Source organism: Budorcas taxicolor, chromosome 2 (genome assembly GCF_023091745.1).
Source record: "Budorcas taxicolor isolate Tak-1 chromosome 2, Takin1.1, whole genome shotgun sequence".
Lineage (NCBI taxonomy): Eukaryota > Metazoa > Chordata > Mammalia > Artiodactyla > Bovidae > Budorcas > Budorcas taxicolor.
In genome coordinates, this window is record NC_068911.1 from 72,495,159 (window position 1) to 72,517,188 (window position 22,030).

Consider the following 22,030-nt stretch of genomic DNA (forward strand, 5'->3'; position numbering starts at 1 on the left):
AACCATAGCCTTGACTAAGTGGACCTTTGTTGGCAAAGTAATGTCTCTGCTTTTTAATATGCTGTCTAGGTTGTGTCATAACTTTCCTTCCAAGGAGCAAGCGTCTTTTAATTTCATGGCTGCAATCACCATCTGCAGTGATTTTGGAGCCCAGAAAGATAAAGTCAGCCACTGTTTCCACTGTTTCCCCATCTATCTGCCATGAATCCTTAATTCCAAAATGCCCCCAGATACTTGACTGACTCTCCACTGTCCTCTTCTGAAACTCAAACAACATGTCTAAGGAAGTACAGCCCAATCAGACCTCCTTTAGGTCCTGCTCTGCCTTTCTTTACCCCACGCCCCATTCATTCATTTTTTTCTCTAGTCCTGTTCCTGTTTTCCTCCACTGACCCTTTGAATGTACTTTTCCCTCTTACTAAAATATCCTAGTCTCCCAACTTCACCCAGCCTGGTCTCTGACTCACCAATACCTAGGCACGTTCCAGTTTTCTGCTTTAATTTCACTTATCCAGCAAGCTCTTTCGGACATCCAATCCTGGTCTTGATTCTCCTCCAGTATTCTCTCTCAGGAAGGTTATATTATATTGAAATTTTTAGGTTGGTGTATTTCTCTCCCTCAGTTCTAGTCTTGTTACAGCTCAAGCAGGCAGGATTTCTCGGCTCCTGTCTCATAGTAGGAAGGGTTTGAAACAACAGACTGGTTACAGCTCAAGCTCTTTTTATTAAATAGGCCGAAGATGGCCAGCCCTGGAGTGTCAATGATGCCTCTTGGCTTCCCTTTTTATACTCCCTGTCTCCTTCTCTTGGTTCATGTCCTGTGCAAAATGCAAATAGGTACACTCACGGACAATCAGGGAATGGGACATGTCTGGGCACATGCAAAATAGTGATTTCACATATTCATCTAGATGGGTGGGGACTGAGAGTTTTGATTGACACTTGCAAGTTGCACAACAGGCTCTATTACTTATGTCTTTCGCATAATTCAGTCTGTTATAATCAAATGTATGTATGTATAGAATATTTATGAATCCTTTACAGACTGCTAGCTGCCTAACGTTACTTGACACAGCTGTGCATGTATGCATGTGCTGGAGTTGGAGAAGCCCCTGTGGTTAGTTTGTATCCACTGTGTGCCTAGGGCATACTTGCAGGAGTTGGAAAAATCTCTGAGGTTCTTTTTGTAGCATATCTGTGAGCTCTCCTGGGCGTTTCTGGGGTAGGGTTTAGAAATCAGCTTGCATTCTTTTTAGCTAGGTCACCATCATCCCTCATCCCTTAACTTCCTACCTAACAAAATGGTGTAGAATCTTATTTGTGTCTCTAATGTACATCTAGAGGCTCTTCTGTCTTGGATCTCCTGGACATGGAACAACAGACTGGTTCCAAATAGGAAAAGGAGTATGTCAAGGCTGTATATTGTCACCCTGCTTATTTAACTTAAATGCAGAGTACATCATGAGAAACGCTGGACTGGAAGCACAAGCTGGAATCAGTATTGCCGGGAGAAATATCAATAACCTCAGATATGCAGATGCCACCACCCTTACAGCAGAAAGTGAAGAAGAACTAAAGAGCCTCTTGATGAAAGTGAAAGAGGAGAGTGAAAAAGTTGGCTTAAAGCTCAACATTCAGAAAACTAAGACCATGGCATCCAGCCCATCACTTCATGGCAAATAGATGGGGAAACAGTGGAAACAGTGTCAGACTTTATTTTTCTGGGTTCCAAAATCACTGCAGATGGTGACTACAGCCATGAAATTAAAAGACACTTAATCCTTGGAAGGAAGGTTATGACCAACCTAGACAGCATATTAAAAAGCAGAGATATTACTTTGTCAACAAAGGTCCATCTAATCAAGGCTTTGGTTTTTCCAGTGGTCATGTATGGATGTGAGAGTTGGACTATAAAAAAAGCTGAGCACCGAAGAATTGATGCTTTTGAACTGTGGTGTTGGAGAAGACTCTTGAGAATCCCTTGGACTGCAAGGAGATCCAACCAGTCCATTCTAAAGGAGATCAGTCCTGGGTGTTCACTGGAAGGACTGATGAAGCTGAAAGTCCAATACTTTGGCCACCTGATACAAAGAGCTGACTCATTGGAAAAGACCCTGATGTTGGGAAAGATTGAAGGCAGGAGGAAAAGGGGACAACAGAGGATGAGATGGCTGGATGGCATCACCGACTCAATGGACATGGGTTTGGGTAAACTCTAGGAGTTGGTGACGGAGAGGGAGGCCTAGCATGCTGCGGTTCATGGGGTCACAAAGAGTCGGACACGACTGAGCGACTGAACTGATCATAATTAAAATACATCAGAATAACACAAGCCTCATTTTAAAAACTTGAGCCATCATTCTTTTCTTTACTTTGTTTTGATCCCTGAAAACTAAGACTGTGACCTCAGCTTCATGCCCTCTTTTTAAGTCTCTGTCAGAAGCCCTTGGCCTTGCCTGTAGAAATGACAGGAGTCACTGCTGTTTCATGTGCATCCACTGTTTGCAGAACAGAGCATGAAGTATTTTACACCATCTCAGTTAATTTAGTCCTCATGATCCCCCAGGATGGTGATGTCATGGGGTCCATTCCATGTTTGGGGAATCAGAGGCTCTGTGAGGTTAACTTGCCCAAGATCATCTGGTGCAAAAGCTGGGAGTTCAACTCTGGTCTAACATCATGGCCCCACGCTCAACAGCTGTTCAGTCTTACAGTCAGGACCTTGCGCCCTTATGGTGTTACAGTTTTCTGTTTCTTTGTGGATTCACCTTTTGGATGACTGGACACACACTGGTTGAGACCAGATCTCCTTTGTACCTTCAGCAGAGTAATACTGGCCTGTCTGGTGCAGGAGGCCTGCAGGACAGTCTTGCAAGTGTTTCTTCTCCCTTATGGCTTGAGAATGCAGTAATGTGTGGCATGCCCAGTGAATGAAAAGTGACGGTTTTTCCTCAAAAGATAAAGATGTTAAATAAAGCCAAACTCAGGAACGACGGTCTATTTCTCTCATCTAACTTTCCATCACCTCTAGTCAGTTAAAGCCTGAGAGGTTTTCTTTGTGGTTGTCAGTTGCCAGCCAGTTTGAGACCCACTTGACAGAGCTCGTTTGAGCTGCTTCTTGGCTTAATCATCTGTGGGACACTTAGTTCAGTTCAGTTCAGTCGCTCAGTCGTGTCCGACTCTTTGCGACCCCATGAATCGCAGCACGCCGTCTCCCTGTCCGTCACCAACTCCCGGAGTTCACTCAGACTCATGTCCATCGAATCGGTGATGCCGTCCAGCCAGCTCATCCTCTGTCGTCCCCTTCTCCTCCTGCCCCCAATCCCTCCCAGCATCAGAGTCTTTTCCAATGAGTCAGCTCTTCGCATGAGGTGGCCAAAGTACTGGAGTTACAGCTTCAGCATCATTCCCTCCAAAGAAATCCCAGGGCAGATCTCCTTCAGAATGGACTGGTTGGATCTCCTTGCAGTACAAGGGATTCTCAAGAGTCTTCTCCAACACCACAGATCAAAAGCATCAATTCTTCGGCGCTCAGCTTTCTTCACAGTCCAACTCTCACATCCATAAATGATCACTGGAAAAACCATAGCCTTGACTAGACGGACCTTTGTTGGCAAAGTAATGTCTCTGCTTTTGAATATGCTATCTAAGTTGGTCATAACTTTTCTTCCAAGGAGTAAGTGTCTTTTAATTTCATGGCTGCAGTCACCATCTGCAGTGATTTTGGTGCCCAGAAAAATAAAGTCTGACACTGTTTCCACTGTTTACCCATCTATTTGCCATGAAGTGATGGGACCGGATGCCATGATCTTCGTTTTCTGAATGTTGAGCTTTAAGCCAAAATTTTCACTCTCCACTTTGACTTTCATCAAGAGGCTTTTTAGTTCCTCTTCACTTTCTGCCATGAGGGTGGTGTCATCTGCATATCTGAGGGTATTGATATTTCTCCCGGCAATCTTGATTCCAGCTTGTGCTTTTTCCAGCCGAGTGTTTCTCATGATGTACTCTGCATAGAAGTTAAATAAGCAGGGTGACAATATACAGCCTTGAGGTACTCCTTTTCCTATTTGGAACTAGTCTGTTGTTCCACGTCCAGTTCCTACTGTTCCTTCCTGACTTGCATATAGGTTTCTCAGGAGGCAGATCAGGTGGTCTGGTATTCCCATCTCTTTCAGAATTTTCCACAGTTTATTGTGATCACACAGTCAAAGGCTTTGGCATAGTCAGTAAAGCAGAAATAGATGTTTTTCTGTGACTCTCTTGCTTTTTCTCCAGCGGATGTTGGCAATTTGATCTCTGGTTCCTTTGCCTTTTCTAAAACCAGCTTGAACATCTGGAAGTTCACGGTTTACATATTGCAGAAGCCTGGCTTGGAGAATTTTGAGCATCACTTTACTAGCGTGTGAGATGAGTGCAATTATGCGGTAGTTTGAGCATTCTTTGGCATTGCCTTTCTTTGGGATTGGAATGAAAACTGACCTTTTCCAGTCCTGTGGCCACTGCTGAGTTTTCCAAATTTGTTGGCATATTGAGTGTAGCACTTTCACAGCATCATCTTTCAGGATTTGAAATAGCTCAACTGGAATTCCATCACCTCCACTAGCTTTGTTCGTAGTGATGCTTTCTAAGGCCCACTTGACTTCACATTCCAGGATGTCTGGCTCTAGATTAGTGATCATACCATCATGATTATCTGGGTCGTGAAGATCTTTTTTTCGTACAGTTCTTCTGTGTATTCTTGCCACCTCTTAATATCTTCTGTTTCTATTAGGTCCATACTATTTCTGTCCTTTATCGAGTCCATCTTCGCATGAAATATTCCCTTGGTATCTCTAATTTTCTTGAAGAGATCTCTAGTCTTTCCCATTCTGTTGTTTTCCTCTATTTCTTTGCATTGATCACTGAAGAAGGCTTTCTTTTCTCTTCTTGATATTCTTTGGAACTCTGCATTCAGCTGCTTGTATCTTTCCTTTTCTCCTTTGCTTTTTGCCTCTCTTCTTTTCACAGCTATTTGTAAGGACTCCCCAGACAGCCATTTTGCTTTTTTGCATTTCTTTTCCATGGGGATGGTCTTGATTCCTGTCTCCTGTACAATGTCACAAACCTCATTCCATAGTTCATCAGGCACTTTATCTATCAGATCTAGGCCCTTAAATCTATTTCTCACTTTCACTGTATAATCATAAGGGAATTGATTTAGGTCATACCTGAATGATCTAGTGGTTTTCCCTACTTTCTTCAATTTAAGTCTGAATTTGCCAATAAGGAGTTCATGATCTGAGCCACAGTCAGCTCCTGGTCTTGTTTTTGTTGACTGTATAGAGCTTCTCCATCTTTGGCTGCAAAGAATATAATCAATCTGATTTTGGTGTTGACCATCTGGTGATGTCCATGTGTAGAGTCTTCTCTTGGGTTGTTGGAAGAGGGTGTTTGCTATGACCAGTGCATTTTTTTGGCAAAAGTCTATTAGTCTTTGCCCTGCTTCATTGTCTATTCCAAGGCCAAATTTGCCTGTTACTCCAGGTGTTTCTTGACTTCCTGCTTTTGCATTCCAGTCCCCTATAATGAAAAGGACATCTTTTTTGAGTGTTAGTTCTAAAAGGTCTTGTAGGTCTTTGTAGAACCGTTCAACTTCAGCTTCTTCAGCATTACTGGTTGGGGCATAGACTTGGATTACTGTGATGTTGAATGGTTTGCCTTGGAAACGAACAGAGATCATTCTGTCGTTTTTGAGATTGCATCCAAGTACTGCATTTCAGACTCTTTTGTTGACCATGATGGCTGCTCCATTTCTTCTGAGGGATTCCTGCCCCCAGTAGTAGATATAATGGTCATCTGAGTTAAATTCACCCATTCCAGTCCATTTTAGTTTGCTGATTGCTAGAATGTCGACGTTCACTTTTGCCATCTGACCACTTCCAATTTGCCTTGATTCATGTTAAGTGTGGGACACTTAACATCCCAGTAAAACCACAGATATCCAGTTTGGTTATTTAGATCAAAGTGTTTTAGAAGCATTTTTCCTTCTGCTACTGCTCATAGTCCTTCAACTGTTTATCATTTTAATCTCAGCACTTTGTTTGCTTTTAAAGGAGAATGTCAGGGGCCTGAAAATTATGTAATTATTAATACTGTGGTTCTTCAACTGGCTACACAATGGTTTCACTCCAGGGATGGTGAGGACACTTTAGACAATTACTCATGAGTGGGTCCTATTACAGATAGCCTAATTGTTCTTCCTGCAGCCTGGGCAGGAACTTTGAAAGCACCCTCTGGTAGTCTCAGTGTTTAGCCAAGGCTGGGAAGCATGTCATATGTGGACAACTCATTCTCCAGTCTCTTTCCTCTTAGCTCCCACCACTATTAAGAAATATTTGGCTCAAGCTTAAAAAGGTGTGTCTTGTATATCTGTGTATATATTTTAATTTTTTGAAAAATGGCCTTGAGGGGCAAGGATATTGTTATTTAAAGAAATACATTTACTTTTTTTCCTCCACCCAGTGAGATCTCTGTAGCTTCATTTGACAGGAAAGATAATAAGTGAAGTATGATTTCTGTTGTTGGCACTGCTAGAAACAGGGAGATCAGAAACCTTTTCACTTTCAACAAAGCGGTTCAGGCATAGAGGGCATTTCAGCTCAAGTAGTACGTGCTTTGGGTTTGACATTATCAGTATGGTTTTATTGTTGTAAGCCTTGAGGCAAGTTTTCATAAATGTTTTTTAAGTCATTTTTTAATTTGCTTCCTTGCAGTTTTGTAAAGTAGGTAAGTCTTGCTGCTTTCAATGTGGAATTTTTGAAACCGCGTTAGTGACAATACAAAATATTTAATTTGCCCTTGAAGATAGAACTGGAGAAAGAAATAGCAACCCATTGTTGCCCAGAGAATCCCATGGACAGAGGAGCCTGGCAGGCTACAGTCCATGGGGTCACAAGAGTCGGATATGACTTAATGACTAAAGAGAGACAGAGAGAGAGAAGATAGAACACAAATTGTAAGTACAGCTGACCCTTGAACAACATAGGTTTGAACTGCATGATCCAATTAGACATGAATTTTTTTCAATAAATACAATAGTAATAACAATCTGTGGTTAGTTCAACTTGCAGATATAGAGGAACCATATTTAAGGAGGGCCAAATGTAAGTTATATGTGGATTTCTGACTGTTTGGAGGGCTGGCACCTCCAACCCCTCCATTGTTCAAGGGTCAACTATACATGTAATTAACATCCAACTGGTAAATCCCATGGGCGGAGGGGCCTGGCAGGCTGCAGTCCATGGGGTCGCTAAGAGTCGGACCCAACTGAGCGACTTCAGGTTCACTTTTCACTTTCATGCACTGGAGAAGGAAATGGCAACCCACTCCAGTGTGCTTGCCTGGAGAATCCCAGGGACGGGGGAGCCTGGTGGGCTGCCGTCTCTGGGGTCGCACGGAGTCGGACACGACTGAAGCAACTTAGCACTAGCAGTGGTACACATATGAGCAGTATGAACTTAGTTTCTGAAGTTTACTAACATGCATTGCAGACAGCAATTTTTTATTGAAGTCTAGTTGATTTACAGTGTGTTAATTTCTGCTATACAGAAAAGTTATATATTCTTTTTTAATGTTCTTTTTCATGATGGTTTATCAAAGGATACTGAATAAAGTTTTCTGTGCTATACAGTAGGACCTTGTTGTTTATTCATTCTATACATAAAAGCTTACATCTGCTAAATCTGCTCACCCCAGCCGCCATCCCTCCCCCAACCCACTGTCCCTTGGCAGCCATCAGTCTGTTCTCTATATGCCTGATTCTGTTTCTGTGTCGAAGATATGTTCATTTGTATCATACTTTAGATTTCACGTGTAAGTGATATGGTATGGTGTTTGTCTTTCTGACTTACTTCGCTTAAGTAGGATCATCTCTAGGTTGCTCATGTTGCTGCGAATGGCATTAGTTCTTTCTGTCTTACGGCTCAGTAGTATTCCATCGTGTATATGCGCCACGTCTTCTTTACCCATTCATCTGTCTGTGGACACTCAGGTTGTTTCCCTGTGTTGGCGATTGTGAATAGTGCTGCTATGAACTTAGGGGTGCAGGTATCTTTTTGATTTAGAGTTTTGTGTGGATTTGTACCCAGAAGTGGGATTGCTGGGTCACATGGTAGTTCTATTTTTAGTGTTCTGAGGACCTCCATACTATTTTCCATAGTGGCTGTGACATCAGCATTGGAGAGTTCCGTTTTCTCCACACTCTCTCTAGCATTTGTTATTTGTAGGCTTTTGATTCTGACTGGTGTGAGCTGGTCCATTTCTCTAATAATTAGTGATGTTGAACAGATAGCAGTTTTATATGCATTTTGGTAATTAATGGCCAAAGAGCCTTATTTATCAAGGCTGAGTGATTAAGGTGATATTTCCCAAAGTACACATAAAGCCAGGACTCAAATGATATAAAAAGTAGCTGAGAGTATTAACTTACTCCTCCTGCTGAAACTCTCAGTTCAAGAAGGTCCATGTAGCAGCTCTGTCTCCTATTCAGTCTGAAACAATGGTTCTGCAAAGTGTGGTCCTCAGACGGACAGTGTCAGCTTCACCTGGAACCTTTATAAAAATGTGAATTCTGGGGTTCCATCCCAGGCCTGAGGAATCAGAATCTGGAGGGAATCAGGCACAGGAACCTGTGTTAACACACTCTCGGGGTGATTCTGATGCTAAAGTTTGGGAACCATGGCTCTAAAGGAAAGGGGACGCTAGGGTAGAAAAGAGGTTCTCAGACTCCACTGACTTCCCTGGGGAGCTCAGAAAATCCCAGTGCCTAGGCCACACCCCAGACCAGTTCAGTCACAACTCGTGGAGTGGACATGGGCACGGGTGTGTTTTCAGACTCTCCTGGTGGTTCCAAAGCGCACCCAGGCTGGCAGTGGAGGGAATTCTTAGGATTGACGTTGGACAGCCACATCTGAAGCTCCTCCACACGATGAGGGCCACACCTGCAGGCTGGTGGGGACGTTCAGGAATCCGCACAGGCACTTGAGCGGCAGTAGTCGTGCTCCACCAGCACGGTGAGCTCCTGAGAATGTGTACATTTTCCTTTGAAGTGGAGGTTCTCTAAGTGGGGGTCTTGAACTTCTGGGGTTCCTTGAGACTTTTTTTTTTTAAGGGATCCTGAATGTTCATAAGAATACTAAGACGTTACTTGGCTTTTCCCATAGTGTTAACATTGGTGTAAAAGCCACTGTGGTCCAACCTAGTAATGTGGGCAGAAACCAAAGCAGAAACATCAAACTGTGGTAATAGCCATCACCTTTAAAGCACTCATTCTATCACTCCATAAATACATAAAAATTTAAAAAGTAAGGGCAACTGGCTTAAATCCCCACATGAGAACACATCTTTTTAATATTGTGTGATGAGATGGGAAGCATTTCCTCAGTACTTAAGTGTGACAGTTGTGTCTAGGGAAAGCACTGGTGAGATAGAGTTGTGAGCCAAACTAGCTTTTTTTTTTTTTTTTATGGAACATCACTTGGAAGAACAGCTGAGAAACATTGGCTCTTCAGACTAGGGATCTGGCAGACATTTGTTTCAAAATGAACCCAGTAAGCCTGACACTTGAAGGAAAACAATGGACAGTATTTGTTGTCAATAAGAAATTTCACATTTCAAGCAAAAAACAGGATTTTAGAAAACTTGTATCTGCCATAGTAAGTTTGACAGACACCCCACACACACATACACACAACCCTACCCCCAGTATTTAAAGCTTTATCCGATGAGATTGGTAATAGATAATATTAATAATGTATTGATACTGTAGAATATGTCAACATTTGGAACATTTGCTAGCTCAGTGATGCTGAAAAATTATACATGGTAAAAGATCCATTAAAATAGACCAATGTTTACCTTAACATTTATGAAAAGTTTAACATGTTGGTTTTACATTTTACATTGCAACTAAGCTTTATGAAAATAGCACTTGGACAGTTTTGGCATAGTAACATGTGATGTCCACAATTATTTGGAAAGGCTATTAAGATACTCTCCCCTTTTCCAACTAGATATTTGTGAGAGACTGGATTTTTCTTTGTATACTTTAAGGAAAACAGCAGTCGAGTGACTGCGCATGCAGGTGTGAGAATCTGGCCATTTTTATTAAGCAAAACATTTGAGATCTGAGAAAGTGTAAAAAGCAGTGCCACTCTTAATTTTGTTTAGGGAAACTATTAGCATGCTGTGGGCTTATTTCTGTAATGTTTAGTGAATCAGTAACTGAGTACTTTAGAAACACCTTTTATTTTCTAAGACAGTAAATACAACATAACCTAATCATATTTTATGTTTTAAAATAGATTCAATACTTTAACATTATTAAAAATATTTTTATTGAAGTTGATTTACAATGTGTTAATTTCTGCTGTACAGCAAAGTGATTTATATATGTACACACACATTCTTTCCTATTATGGTTTATTATAGAATATTGATTGTAAGCTGTCCCTGCTATAGAGTAGATCCTTGTTTTTCTATGTAATAGTTTGCATCTGCTAACCCCAAGCTCCCAGTCCATCACTGCCCCCCTGTCATTCCCCTTGGCAACCACAAGTCTGTATGTCTGTGAGTCCGTTTATGTGTTGTACATAACAGACTGGGACTGTTATCTACAATGGGACTGCTGGGTTGTAGGGTAGGTAATTCTATTTTTGCTTTTCTGAGAACCCTCTATACTGGTTTCCACAGTGGCTGCAACAACTGATATTTCCACCAACAGTGTAGGAGGGCTCCCTTTTCTCCATATTCTAGCATTTGTGGCTGTTCTGACTGGTATGAGGTGGTACATCATTGTAGATTCGTATTTCGCTAGTAATTAGTGATGTTGAGCATCTTTTTGTGTGGTTATTGGCCATTTGTATTTCTTTGGAGAAATCTCTATTTAGGTCCTCTGCCCATTTTTTGATTGGGTTGTTTGTTTCTTTGAGTTCTTTGTATACTAGAAATGAAACCCTTGTCGGTGGCATCATTTGCAAATATTTTACCCCATTCTGTAGGTTACCTTTTCATTTGTTTATTATTTTCTTTACTGTGCAGTAGCTTCTAAGTTTAAGTCACATTTGTTTATATAAATATTTAATATTTCTAAGTATAATAAATATAATCCACATGGACATAATCATTTGGAGTTCTTGATAATTTGAGAACTGCTGCCTTAAGGGTTTCTGGTCTCTTTTGTGTAGATTTCAGTATCATTTGCTTGTTGTCCTCAGCTAGCAACATGGAGGAGGGAAGGCTGAGTGTCCTGAAGCAAAGCCAGTCACCTGGCCTGTGCCTCTTTGCCAGGAGACAGAACCTAGAATGGGACACGGCCTCCCTATACCCACATAATCACTGCTTTGTTTACACAAATTCTCACTTTCATTACTCTTCACCACAAGGACTTAGTTTTTATTTCTAGCTATGTTCGGTTCCTGCTAGTCACAGTGCCAGATTTCTGATAACAGCTTTCAAATGCATGGATGTGGCTTCACACTTGACAACAGCAACAGTTTGACCTCAGATGTTTGTCAGTTTTCTACGCAGATCACCTCTGCCCCCATCAGTGAGTTGAGGAAGGGATGTTAGCAATAGCTACAAGGAGAGAAGAAGGGACGGATTAGGAAGAGATGTCAAGAAACGGTGGGAGTAGAAGATTGGTCGGATGGCGGGGGAGGGCGGTGTGGTGGTAGAGATCCCTGGTGCTGGTGTGATAAACGCCCACCAGAATCCTCAGCTGAGAAGACTTCCTGCCTGTGCTGCTCTGTTAGCAGTGATAAGGAGAGCTTCTGATCTTTCTGCCCCTGGCAGTGCAAACAATGGAAATTGTACTTTACCGAATATCTTATCTGTCAGTCGAAACTAGAGACATCGACAGGCACAAAGTAAATTATTTAAATGTTAGCTAATATTCCTACTCTTTAGGCTATGGATTTTCTTATTGAGCATAACTGCTCACACTGAATGTTACGGATAATTATTTTAAATATTCAAGTTATATGTTCTAATTAGCTGCCTATTTTAAAGGAAAATGCTGCGGTTGGCAAAGGGCTGAGTTTTTGTACAGTTTTTTAGAACAGTGCTAAGCAGCTTCACTGTGAGGACTGGAAAGGGCTTTTGACCCTGGGAAACTAGTTGTTTTCACAATTATTTAGCAGGCACTCAGCCAAGAAAAGGTTCCTATGTCCCTTTGGTAATTAATTGCCCATTCCCAGACATTCAAACTTTTCTCACCCCGCTTTGTGGTACCTACGTAATGTCCAGTTCTGATTTATGTACTGTAGAGGCAATTTAGAATGGTGGTCTGAGTACTCTATGTGTCTATAGGTTAGTTTCTCAGTCGTGTCCCACTCTTTGCGACCCCATAGACTGTAGCCCGCCAGGCTCCTCTGTTCATTAAATTCTCCAGGCAAGAATACTGGGAGTGGGTAGTCATATCCTTCTCCAGGAGATCTTCCCAACCAGGGATCGAACCTGCGTCTCCTGCATTGCAGGCAGATTCTTTTACTACTGAGTCACCGTATAGGAAAGGGAGGTAAGGGGAGAATAAGTTGTGAATTGGTGCCAGTGAGAATTTTGATGGGCAAGGGCTTATTTACAGTTTCTTTGGATTTTGACATGATAAAGTACTTTGCATTTTGTAATATGGGCCAATTTTAAGGCACTAAATATGAACTAAATTTTTACAACTTCTGTCATAGAAAAATAGTACCTTTTACTGTAAAAATTCAGTTCAGTTGCTCAGTTGTGTCCAAATCTTTGCGACCCTAAGAATCACAGCACGCCAGGCCTCCCTGTCCATCACCAACTCCTGGAGTTTACTCAAACTCATGTTCATCGAGTTGGTGATGCCATCCAACCATCTTATCCTTTGTTGTCCCCTTCTCCTGCCTTCAGTCCCTACCAGCATCAGGGTCTTTTCCAATGAGTCAACTCTTCGCATGAGGTGGCCAAAGTATTGGAGTTTCAGCTTTAGCATCAGTCCTTCCAATGAACACCCAGGTCTGATCTCCTTTAGAATGGACTGGTTGGATCTCCTTGCAGTCCAAGGGACTCTCAAGAGTCTTCTCCAACACCACAGTTCAAAAGCATCAATTCTTCGGCACTCAGCCTTCTTCACAGTCCAACTCTCACATCCATATATGACCACAGGAAAAACCATAGCCTTGACTAGACAGACCTTAGTCAGCAAAGTAATGTCTCTGCTTTTTAATATGCTGTCTAGGTTGGTCATAACTTTTCTTCCAAGGAGTAAGTATCATCTTTTTGGACTGCAAGGAGATCCAACCGATCCATTCTGAAGGAGATCAGCCCTTTGGAAGGAATGATGTTAAAGCTGAAACTCCAGTACTTTGGCCACTTCATGCAAAGAGTTGACTCATTGGAAAAGACTCTGATGCTGGGAGGGATTGGAGGCAGGAGGAGAAGGGGACGACAGAGGATGAGATGTCTGGATGGCATCAGTGACTTGAAAGACGTGAGTCTGAGTGAACTCTCGGAGTTGATGAACAAGGAGGCCTGGCGTGCTGTGATTCATGGGGTCGCAAAGAGTCGGACACGACTGAGCGACTGTACCGAACTATCTTTTAATTTCATGGCTGCAATCATCATCTGCAGTGATTTAGGAGCCCCCAAATATAAAGTAAGCCACTGTTTCCCCATCTGTTTCCCATGAATGATGGGACCAGATGCCATGATCTTCGTTTTCTGAATGTTGAGCTTTAAGCCAACTTTTTCACTCTCCTCTTTCACTTTCTTTAGTTCCTCTTCACTTTCTGCCATAAGGGTGGTGTCATCTGCATATCTGAGGTTATTGATATTTCTCCCGGCAGTCTTGTTTCCAGCCTGTGCTTCTTCCAGCCCAGCGTTTCTCATGATGTACTCTGCATATAAGTTAAATAAGCAGGGTGACAATATACAGCCTTGACATACTCCTTTTCCTATTTGGAACAGTCTGTTGTTCCATGTCCAATTCTAACTGTTGCTTCCTGACCTGAATATAGGTTTCTCAAGAAGCAGGTCAGGTGGTCTGGTATTCCCATCTCTTTCAGAATTTTTCACAGTTTATTATGATCCACACAGTCAAAGACTTTGGCATAGTCAATAAACCAGCTTGAACATCTGAAAGTTCATGGTTCACATACAGCTGAAGCCTGGCTTGGAGAATTTTGAGCATTACTTTACTAGCGTGTGAGATGACTGCAATTATGTAGTAGTTTGAGCATTCTTTGGCATTGCCTTTCTTAGGGATTGGAATGAAAACTGACCTTTTCCAGTCCTGTGGCCACTGCTGAGTTTTCCAAATTTGCTGGCATATTGAGTGCAGCACTTTCACAGCATCATCTTTCAGGATTTGAAACAGCTCAACTGGAATTCCATCACCTCCACTAGCTTTGTTCGTAGTGATGCTTTCTAAGGCCCACTTGACTTCACATTCCAGGATATCTGGCTGTAGGTGAGTGATCACACCATCATGATTATCTGGGTCGTGAAGCTCTTTTTTGTACAGTTCTTCTGTGTATTCTTGCCACCTCTTCTTAATATCTTCTGCTTCTGTTAGATCCATACCATTTCTGTCCTTTATCGAGCCCATCTTTGCATGAAATGTTCCCTTGGTATCTCTTATTTTCTTGAAGAGATCTCTTGTCTCTCCCATTCTGTTGTTTTCTTCTGTTTCTTTGCATTGATCGTTGAGGAAGGCTTTCTCATCTCTCCTTGCTATTCTTTGGAACTCTGCATTCAAATGAGTATATCTTTTTCTTTTCTCCTTTGCTTTTCGCTTCTCTTCTTTCCACAGCTATTTGTAAGGCCTCCTCAGACAGCCATTTTGCGTTTTTGCATTTCTTTTCTATGGGGATGGTCTTGATCCCTGTCTCCTGTACAATGTCACGAACTTCCGTCCATAGTTCATCAGGCACTCTATCTATCAGATCTAGTCCCTTAAATCTATTTCTCACTTCCACTGTATAATCATAAGGGATTTGATTTAGGTCATACCTGAATGGTCTAGTGGTTTTAAGTCTGAATTTGGCAATAAGGAGTTCATGATCTGAGCTCATATTTAAACAGCGGTTGTCTATCATGATCCATTCCACTGCTTGGTGACCTTTTTTTTTTCCTGAGCAATTTGACAGAGATGATGATTTTGGTAAAGACCAATTTACCCTTGAGTGTGGCCTATTAGATCTCTTCTGCTCATTTTCATAATAGTCTTTTAAAAGTTGCTAATGTTGCTAAGTCAGTTCAGTCGTGTCTGACTCTGTGTGACCCTATAGATGACAACCCACCAGGCTTCTCCATCCCTGGAATTCTACAGGCAAGAACACTGGAGTGGGTTGCCGTTGCCTTCTCCAGTGTGTGAAAACGAAAAGTGAAAGTGAAGTCGCTCAGTCGTGTCCAACTTAGCGACCCCATGGACTGCAGCCCACCAGGCTCCTCTGTCCATGGGGATTTTCAAGGCAAGAGTGCTGGAGTGGGGTGCCAGTAAGGCATATTTTAAACTACGTTTTACATAGTCGTTGTTGAGGCTGTGTACGTACCGTCCCAGCAGTCCTGTGGCTGGCTCACTGGCAGTTCCATTTCATGAGCAGCAAAGCCTTTCGCCTCTGTCCTCAGTGGGTCTGATGATCAGATTTCTCAGAGCAGTTGACGCCCAGGAGTCACTGAAGAAAGGGATTCTTAGCATGTCTGCTGGCAGAGATGGAACCCCTGACCCCATAGACTGCACATGGACCCGCCTTCCCACGAACAACTCTGCAAAAGGCCGCTGCCAACCAACCAGCACTGAGGCTTTCTTTTTACCTTTCCAGGCTTCTGGCTGTGATGGGTCGGAGATTCCCGACGAAGTGAAGCTGATCGGGTTTGCTCAGCTGAGTGTCAGCTGATACCTGTCCCTTGATGTCGCCCTGATCTGTCATGCCTCCCCTCGCCACACCCTCCCTCCAACCTTTCCTGCCACTTCCTCCCACCCCCTAGCAAAATCAGAGGATTGTGAAGAGGCCGGCTTCAACGTAACGGGATAAAAGAGAAATTTTTTTAAACTTAGCAACACTGAGTTCTGCTTTATTCTCTAGCAACCCACAGTATGAGAACAAGCAAATGCCACAGCTGCACGACTGTTGCTCCGTTTTTCAAAAGCTATTTAATATCCTCAGCAACCAATTTGGATCTCCCTTAAGTGAAAAGAAAAGAATCTGAAACACTCAGGTGGTCCTATTTATTGGCAACAAAAGGAATCTTTTCTATCAGAAGCCTATTTCTCTCATTGTTGTCCTTTCTGTTATGATACTTTAATTGTACATCTGACAATACTGCCTCTTATGTTGTATTTAGAAATTAATATACTTATAAAATTAAGATTTATTAGCCAAACTTGAATTCTAGTTTTCAAACTGACTGTGAATTTTATTTTTCATATATTTATGCATTACACACCTTAGGTATAAGAAAGAAAAAAAAACGTTTTTGATTATATATGCTTCCTGCAGTTACTCTTGTTATTTAAACAAAAAATTTCAGGTCTATCTTTCAAGTATTTATAACTTGTGATTTTTGAAATGACTGAATTAGGAACTAGGATGCTTACTCTCTTGGTTTGCCTGAAAACCAGTTCACAATCTGATTGTCTCCTGGGAGAGGGAGGTGCCTTGTGGAAAAAAAAAAAAATTTCATATTAAGAATGTGCCTGAGGCTGCTTTACTCTGGAATAGTCTCAGATCTAAAATTTCCTCTACATAAAGTGGCATATGTAAGTTTTGCTTCACTGGAATGTTTAGGATGCTCTATAAAATGGCGCCATTCTGTTAGATTGCTAATTATGTACCCACCTCTGATTTGATGTCTCCTGAAATGATAGAATCTGTCATTCCAAAGGTGATAAACTTGAAAATACCAGAATCTGTGTTTTACTTGAAATTCTGCAGAATACCCAGATGGAGTGAAAAATAATAGAAAAAGGGTTTTGTGCAATGACTAAAAGGTAAAACGCTGTTAAGTTTCAAGAATAAATATTTTCAACCCAAATCGCCCTCTGCTTGACTATATATTATGGAATAGTAAACCATCAGATTTTCAAAATTGGAGTCTAAACTTTCAGGGTGGTGGCTCCCAGATGGTACCATTTGCTCTTTCCTAGCTAACCCTAGATATGGCAGCTCTTTAATGTACCTTAAAAAGCAAATATATATTACTAAGGAAAAAAAAAAAGTTATTTATAATTGCCTTGTCATAATTGTTAAGGTGTTCTAGAGCCATTTGCATACAACTTAATGTAATTTCATTCCATTCTATTGTTTACACAATAATTACTCAAAGATGACTGCAGAGGTAAAAGGAAAATAAAAGTGTATTATTGCACAAAGAGAGAGCGTCTCATTGTCTCATTCCTCCTTAGGTAGTACTGCACTGCTACAGTGGTATTTAGCACTTTCATAAAACACCTAGTGAGGATTACCTGGTGAAAAGTGCCCTGGAGGAAGACTGAAGCATCCATCTAGTCACAGAGAATCAGGTCTGACAATTAGCTTGACAAAAAGAATGAAAGACGTTCACTCTCAATGTAGACAGTCTATCTTTAAGTCAAAAACAAAGGGTTGCAGTAGACAAGTGGGAAGAATTCCTTCCACCCACTAAGGCAAGAATGGTTAGGGGAACTTGGCCAGGGCCTTTCACAGCTGCTTGGCCTCCTGACATCTGCTGTACAACTTGTGGCCAAAACAGTGTAAGAAAGAAAAAATCCACACATTCTATTCAGAGTAAAACATACATGAGGAACTATATAGAACTCTGTTTTGCCATACAGTAATGAATAAATGCTATATTTTTTATGCTCATATTCCCATATGTTTTCTAATGGTATTTGAAGGAGCTTACATATACCAGATACCAAGATAAATATTTTTTTCAAGTACATAAATTAAGATTAAGGGTCAGTAAGAACTGGCTACCAAGATAATTGCAAGTGTAAAGTTAGGACACAGAAGCTCATGACGAGGTCCTAGTCAATCAGCACACAGACTGGGATTAGACCTCCCAACCCACTAGCAGTGAAGAGTAACATCGTTTCTCCTTCAAGTAAGGATGAACACTGATTTTTCCTAGTACTAACGCCTGGAATGAAATTCTTCTAGGAAGTTCTAGTTATGAATTTAGAAACTTAAAAACTCAAAGCATTGACCCATATATTCCAAGTTTTGAACACTTAGCATTTCCAGGGCTTTCTGTGGAGGCCCAGATACAGGGTATGTGATAGGAAGTGCTGGTCAGTTGGGAGCTGAGATCATGATCCAGGCAGTTGCTCTCACATGTGGTCTAGAAAGATATAGCAGTTAAAGTTGAGTGGGATGAGTGGGGTACATTTCCTTTAGGCAATCCTGTGTGACTATTTCTCCTAATCAAGCTTTTGATTAAACATGACACATTGTGATTCTGCTCACTGGCAAAAACCTAAACTTCACTAAACACAGATACTTGGCATTATTTACTTGGACAGCTCACGTGCTCTGGCAAACAGGAGGGTTTACACTTCTTCATAAAATCAAGGGACTCACATCTCATACAAACACAAAATCTGCCCGTCATCCGTCATCCCCTGTGCCCCGACTGGTCAACTTGCAGAGATCTAAAATGGAAGGACATTATCACCTCATTTTAATGTCCATATAGTGTTTCTATATGAACAACATGGTTTTCTGTATATAGAACAACTTTTAGAGACACTTCTAGACTGTGTGTGAAAACAATCTTTTTCCAAAAAATTATTCTTGGAAAGTTACCCATTTCCCTATGTGTAACATATCTTATATGCTGGTAAATATGGTAGCTCTTCATGTTGGAGTAGGGTGAAGTAGTAGTCTTTTGGGGAAGAGTCAGGAATTCTCTCAAAAAACAAATCTAATTACATATAAAATCCTAACTTAGGAATTTTTTTTTTTCAATTAGAATTTTCACTCACTCATCTCAGCAATACACCTGTGACCTGTTTCATGTTAAGCAACATACTTTCCTGGTTAACCTTCCAAAGTTAAGTTGGTAAGCAGAATCTACAATTAAGTAATTACATTACAGAGATGGTGAATATAAGCAAATTAACACTGGAGGGAGGACTTTGCCAGAAATTAGGATTCATATTTGACAGTAAATGATCTGAGGTCTTTTTTTGCCTTAGAGGTATACTGGATAAGAGAAGCTATTGCTTAGGCCCATTGAATTTGTGATAGTAAAATCATATGACCAGCTTAAATTTATCCATACCTATAGCAGAAGTATAGAGAGCATACTTCTGCCTTATCCGAAAGTGGCTTTATCCAATTATGATACAATTAAAGGAACTCAAACATAACCCTCATTTTTCTGTTGCACACATTTGTGTAATCTACCCATTTCATACTCTCACCAGGAAATTAAAGGGCAGGTTGGGTGTTAAGATAAGTGGTGTGCCAAGGTGGATGGTGCTAAAACATACCCTTAGGGCCAGAATGTCCCAACCTAGAAAAGAGGTCTACCACTAGGCAGAATTGCCATAAACAAATGGTTTTCAAGTGATAATTTCCATTGCATAGTGGCATGAACTAAAATTTTAAGTAATGAGGTTTGATCATAAGAGTATTCCCTTTAAGTGGATAAAATACTTGCTGGAGTTAGGTATTTAGAATGTGTACTACCAAGAATGAGTATGTTTAATGCATATAAAGAGTGGAGACTATCTATAAAGGCACATGTTTAAAATATGACTAAGTGACTGACTCCCTCAGGGACCCTGGATACAATATCAGTTAACACCCAAAACATCAGAAAAAAAGGAACTGGCACCCCACTGGAATAGACAAGCCATAAAAAATAGCAAAAAGTACTTGTTTCCAAAATGTCTCAGTGATTGCCTCAATGCTTTTTTTGCCACAGAGAAAATGCATGGTCCAATAACAGTGATGCTTTACCTGTCTTCTTACGCCTTACTCAACAAACCTAACCATGGCTAGTTTGGGCACCTAAGAACAGAAGAAAAATTTGCACAATTAGCTTATCAGGTACTGTGCATCTATGCCAAGCCAATGGATGCTTGAAGAAAGGTACATAAAACTTCCCCTACGTGAATTACAGCCTACAAAATGAGCATCATTAGCTGAAGGGGTTTATTGAACCTGTATAATTTAGCTCATAACTCAAAGGGCAAGGAATATTATTAAGAATTACAACCGTATGCTATTATTTGAATTTGTTACAGAATGAAGAAAGGTCAGTAATAGAATAATGATTCCTGTAGTGTATTTATTGCTTATGTAGAATACTGGCTTGAGAAACCATGATTTGTAATTGATCACAGAAGAAACCAGCTTATTGTTTAGGTAGAATGTTCAGTAAACTAATGAGTCTATAAGAGGAGGAGATCAAGATGGTGGAGGAGGACATGGAGCTCACCTCCCTCCATGAAGACATCAAAAATGTGGAGCAGTTCTCACTGGAGACTGGCAGAATGAGTATCCAGCATCCGAAAGGCTGTGAGAAAGATCCACACGGAGTTGGGATCAGGAGGGGAAGAGAAGCAATCAGGTCAGGACCTGTGCCCCTGGAGGGGAACACAGAAGAGGAGGGGGATTACACCCTTCCTGGGGAGTGAGGAGTTTGAACCACATATCAGGCACCCCATTCCTGGGGTCCAACACTGGAAGGAAAGGTCTCTTAGCAGGTTTGAACGTCAATGAGACTGACAGTGGGGCTGTCAGAAACCCAGACCACTCTTAAATGCACACACACTCTTACTCCCTCGAGGCAGAGGAAGCAGAGTGAAAGGACCCCAGACTTTGCCTGGTTTTCTGTAACTGCCCTCGTGCAGGCCCAGGCCAAGCTGAGCACCCACCGTAGTTCCTCTTGCTCTGCAGAGGAGCTCCATACTCAGGCAAAGGCTACGGTAGCCAAGGTGAGTGCCCAGTTGTCAGGAACAGAGTCGGCTCAGACCTGGCATGGCATCCACCCTGGTGGTCACAGGCGTGAAAGGTCAGTGCTCTGGCCAGAGGTGGGAGGACTCCAGCACACGCTGTGGCCCCTCTTGCTCCACAGCACAGCTTCCCACTAGAGCAAAGGCTGCTGCTGCTGAAGAGTGCTTTGCCATGGAGGATAGCACCAACCCGGACCCAGCACTGTACCTGAACAGGGAGAGGGTGACCATTACTGGCACCTACAGAGGCAGCAGTCTGGAGCTCTGACTGGCATGCCTGGACCATGCCAGCTCACACCCTGGCCTGCACAGGGCACCTGCTCCAACAGTGCTCCCTTATGGGGCAAATGTGCCAATGCTGGGATGGGGAGAGCACACACCGAGGGAGCAGAACCAGCTCTGACTTGACCCTCGGGGCTTCTGGTGTAGCAACTTTGGACGCACTCCTATCCCTTGACAGGGTGCTGTTGGCTACTGAGAAGAGACGTCCCCCTCTCACACCTGGGTCTAGCTCTAACCCTCCCCGATCTCTGCCATCTCCAGTTCCACCTCCTAGCAACAGTGATAGCCGCCAGCCTACCCAGAGGAGAAATGTGTTCCGAGCTCACTTCAGACGCAGCTCACCCATCAAAGCCACCAGGCACATGCGGACTGCACAAGGATGGTCCCACACAAGGACACCCCATTCAGGACCAGGAGAGGTAACCTTTATCTAACTTCATAGAGAAAAAGACAAGCAAAATGAGAAGGCAAATTTGTTTCAAATAAAAGAACAAAGGGAAAAAAACCTGAAAATAATGAAACAGATACACAATTTACCAGTTCAGAGAATTAGTAATAATGTTAACCAAATTAGGGAAAATAACAGATGAACATAGTGTGAACTATAACAAGGGACTAGAAAGTAAAAAAGAATCCATCAGAACTAAAGAATATGATCAATGAAAACACACTAGAAAGTACTGACCTTTCACCCCTGTGACCACCAGGGTGGATGCCATGCCAGGTCTGAGCCGACTCTTTTTTACTAGAAAGTAAAAAAGAACCAATCAGAACCAGAGAATATGATAAATGAAATAT

At 41.8% G+C, this 22,030-nt stretch overlaps 1 protein-coding gene across 1 annotated transcript in view; it reads left to right on the forward strand.

Moving 5' to 3' along the window:
* Positions 1-15,902, forward strand: part of STK39 (serine/threonine kinase 39) — a 315,633-nt gene extending 299,731 nt beyond the window's left edge. The window contains exon 18 of the mRNA XM_052663494.1: positions 15,828-15,902. Within this exon, the coding sequence (XP_052519454.1) occupies positions 15,828-15,902 (75 nt within the window). The remainder of the gene's footprint in view (positions 1-15,827) is intronic.
* Positions 15,903-22,030: the final 6,128 nt, after the last annotated feature.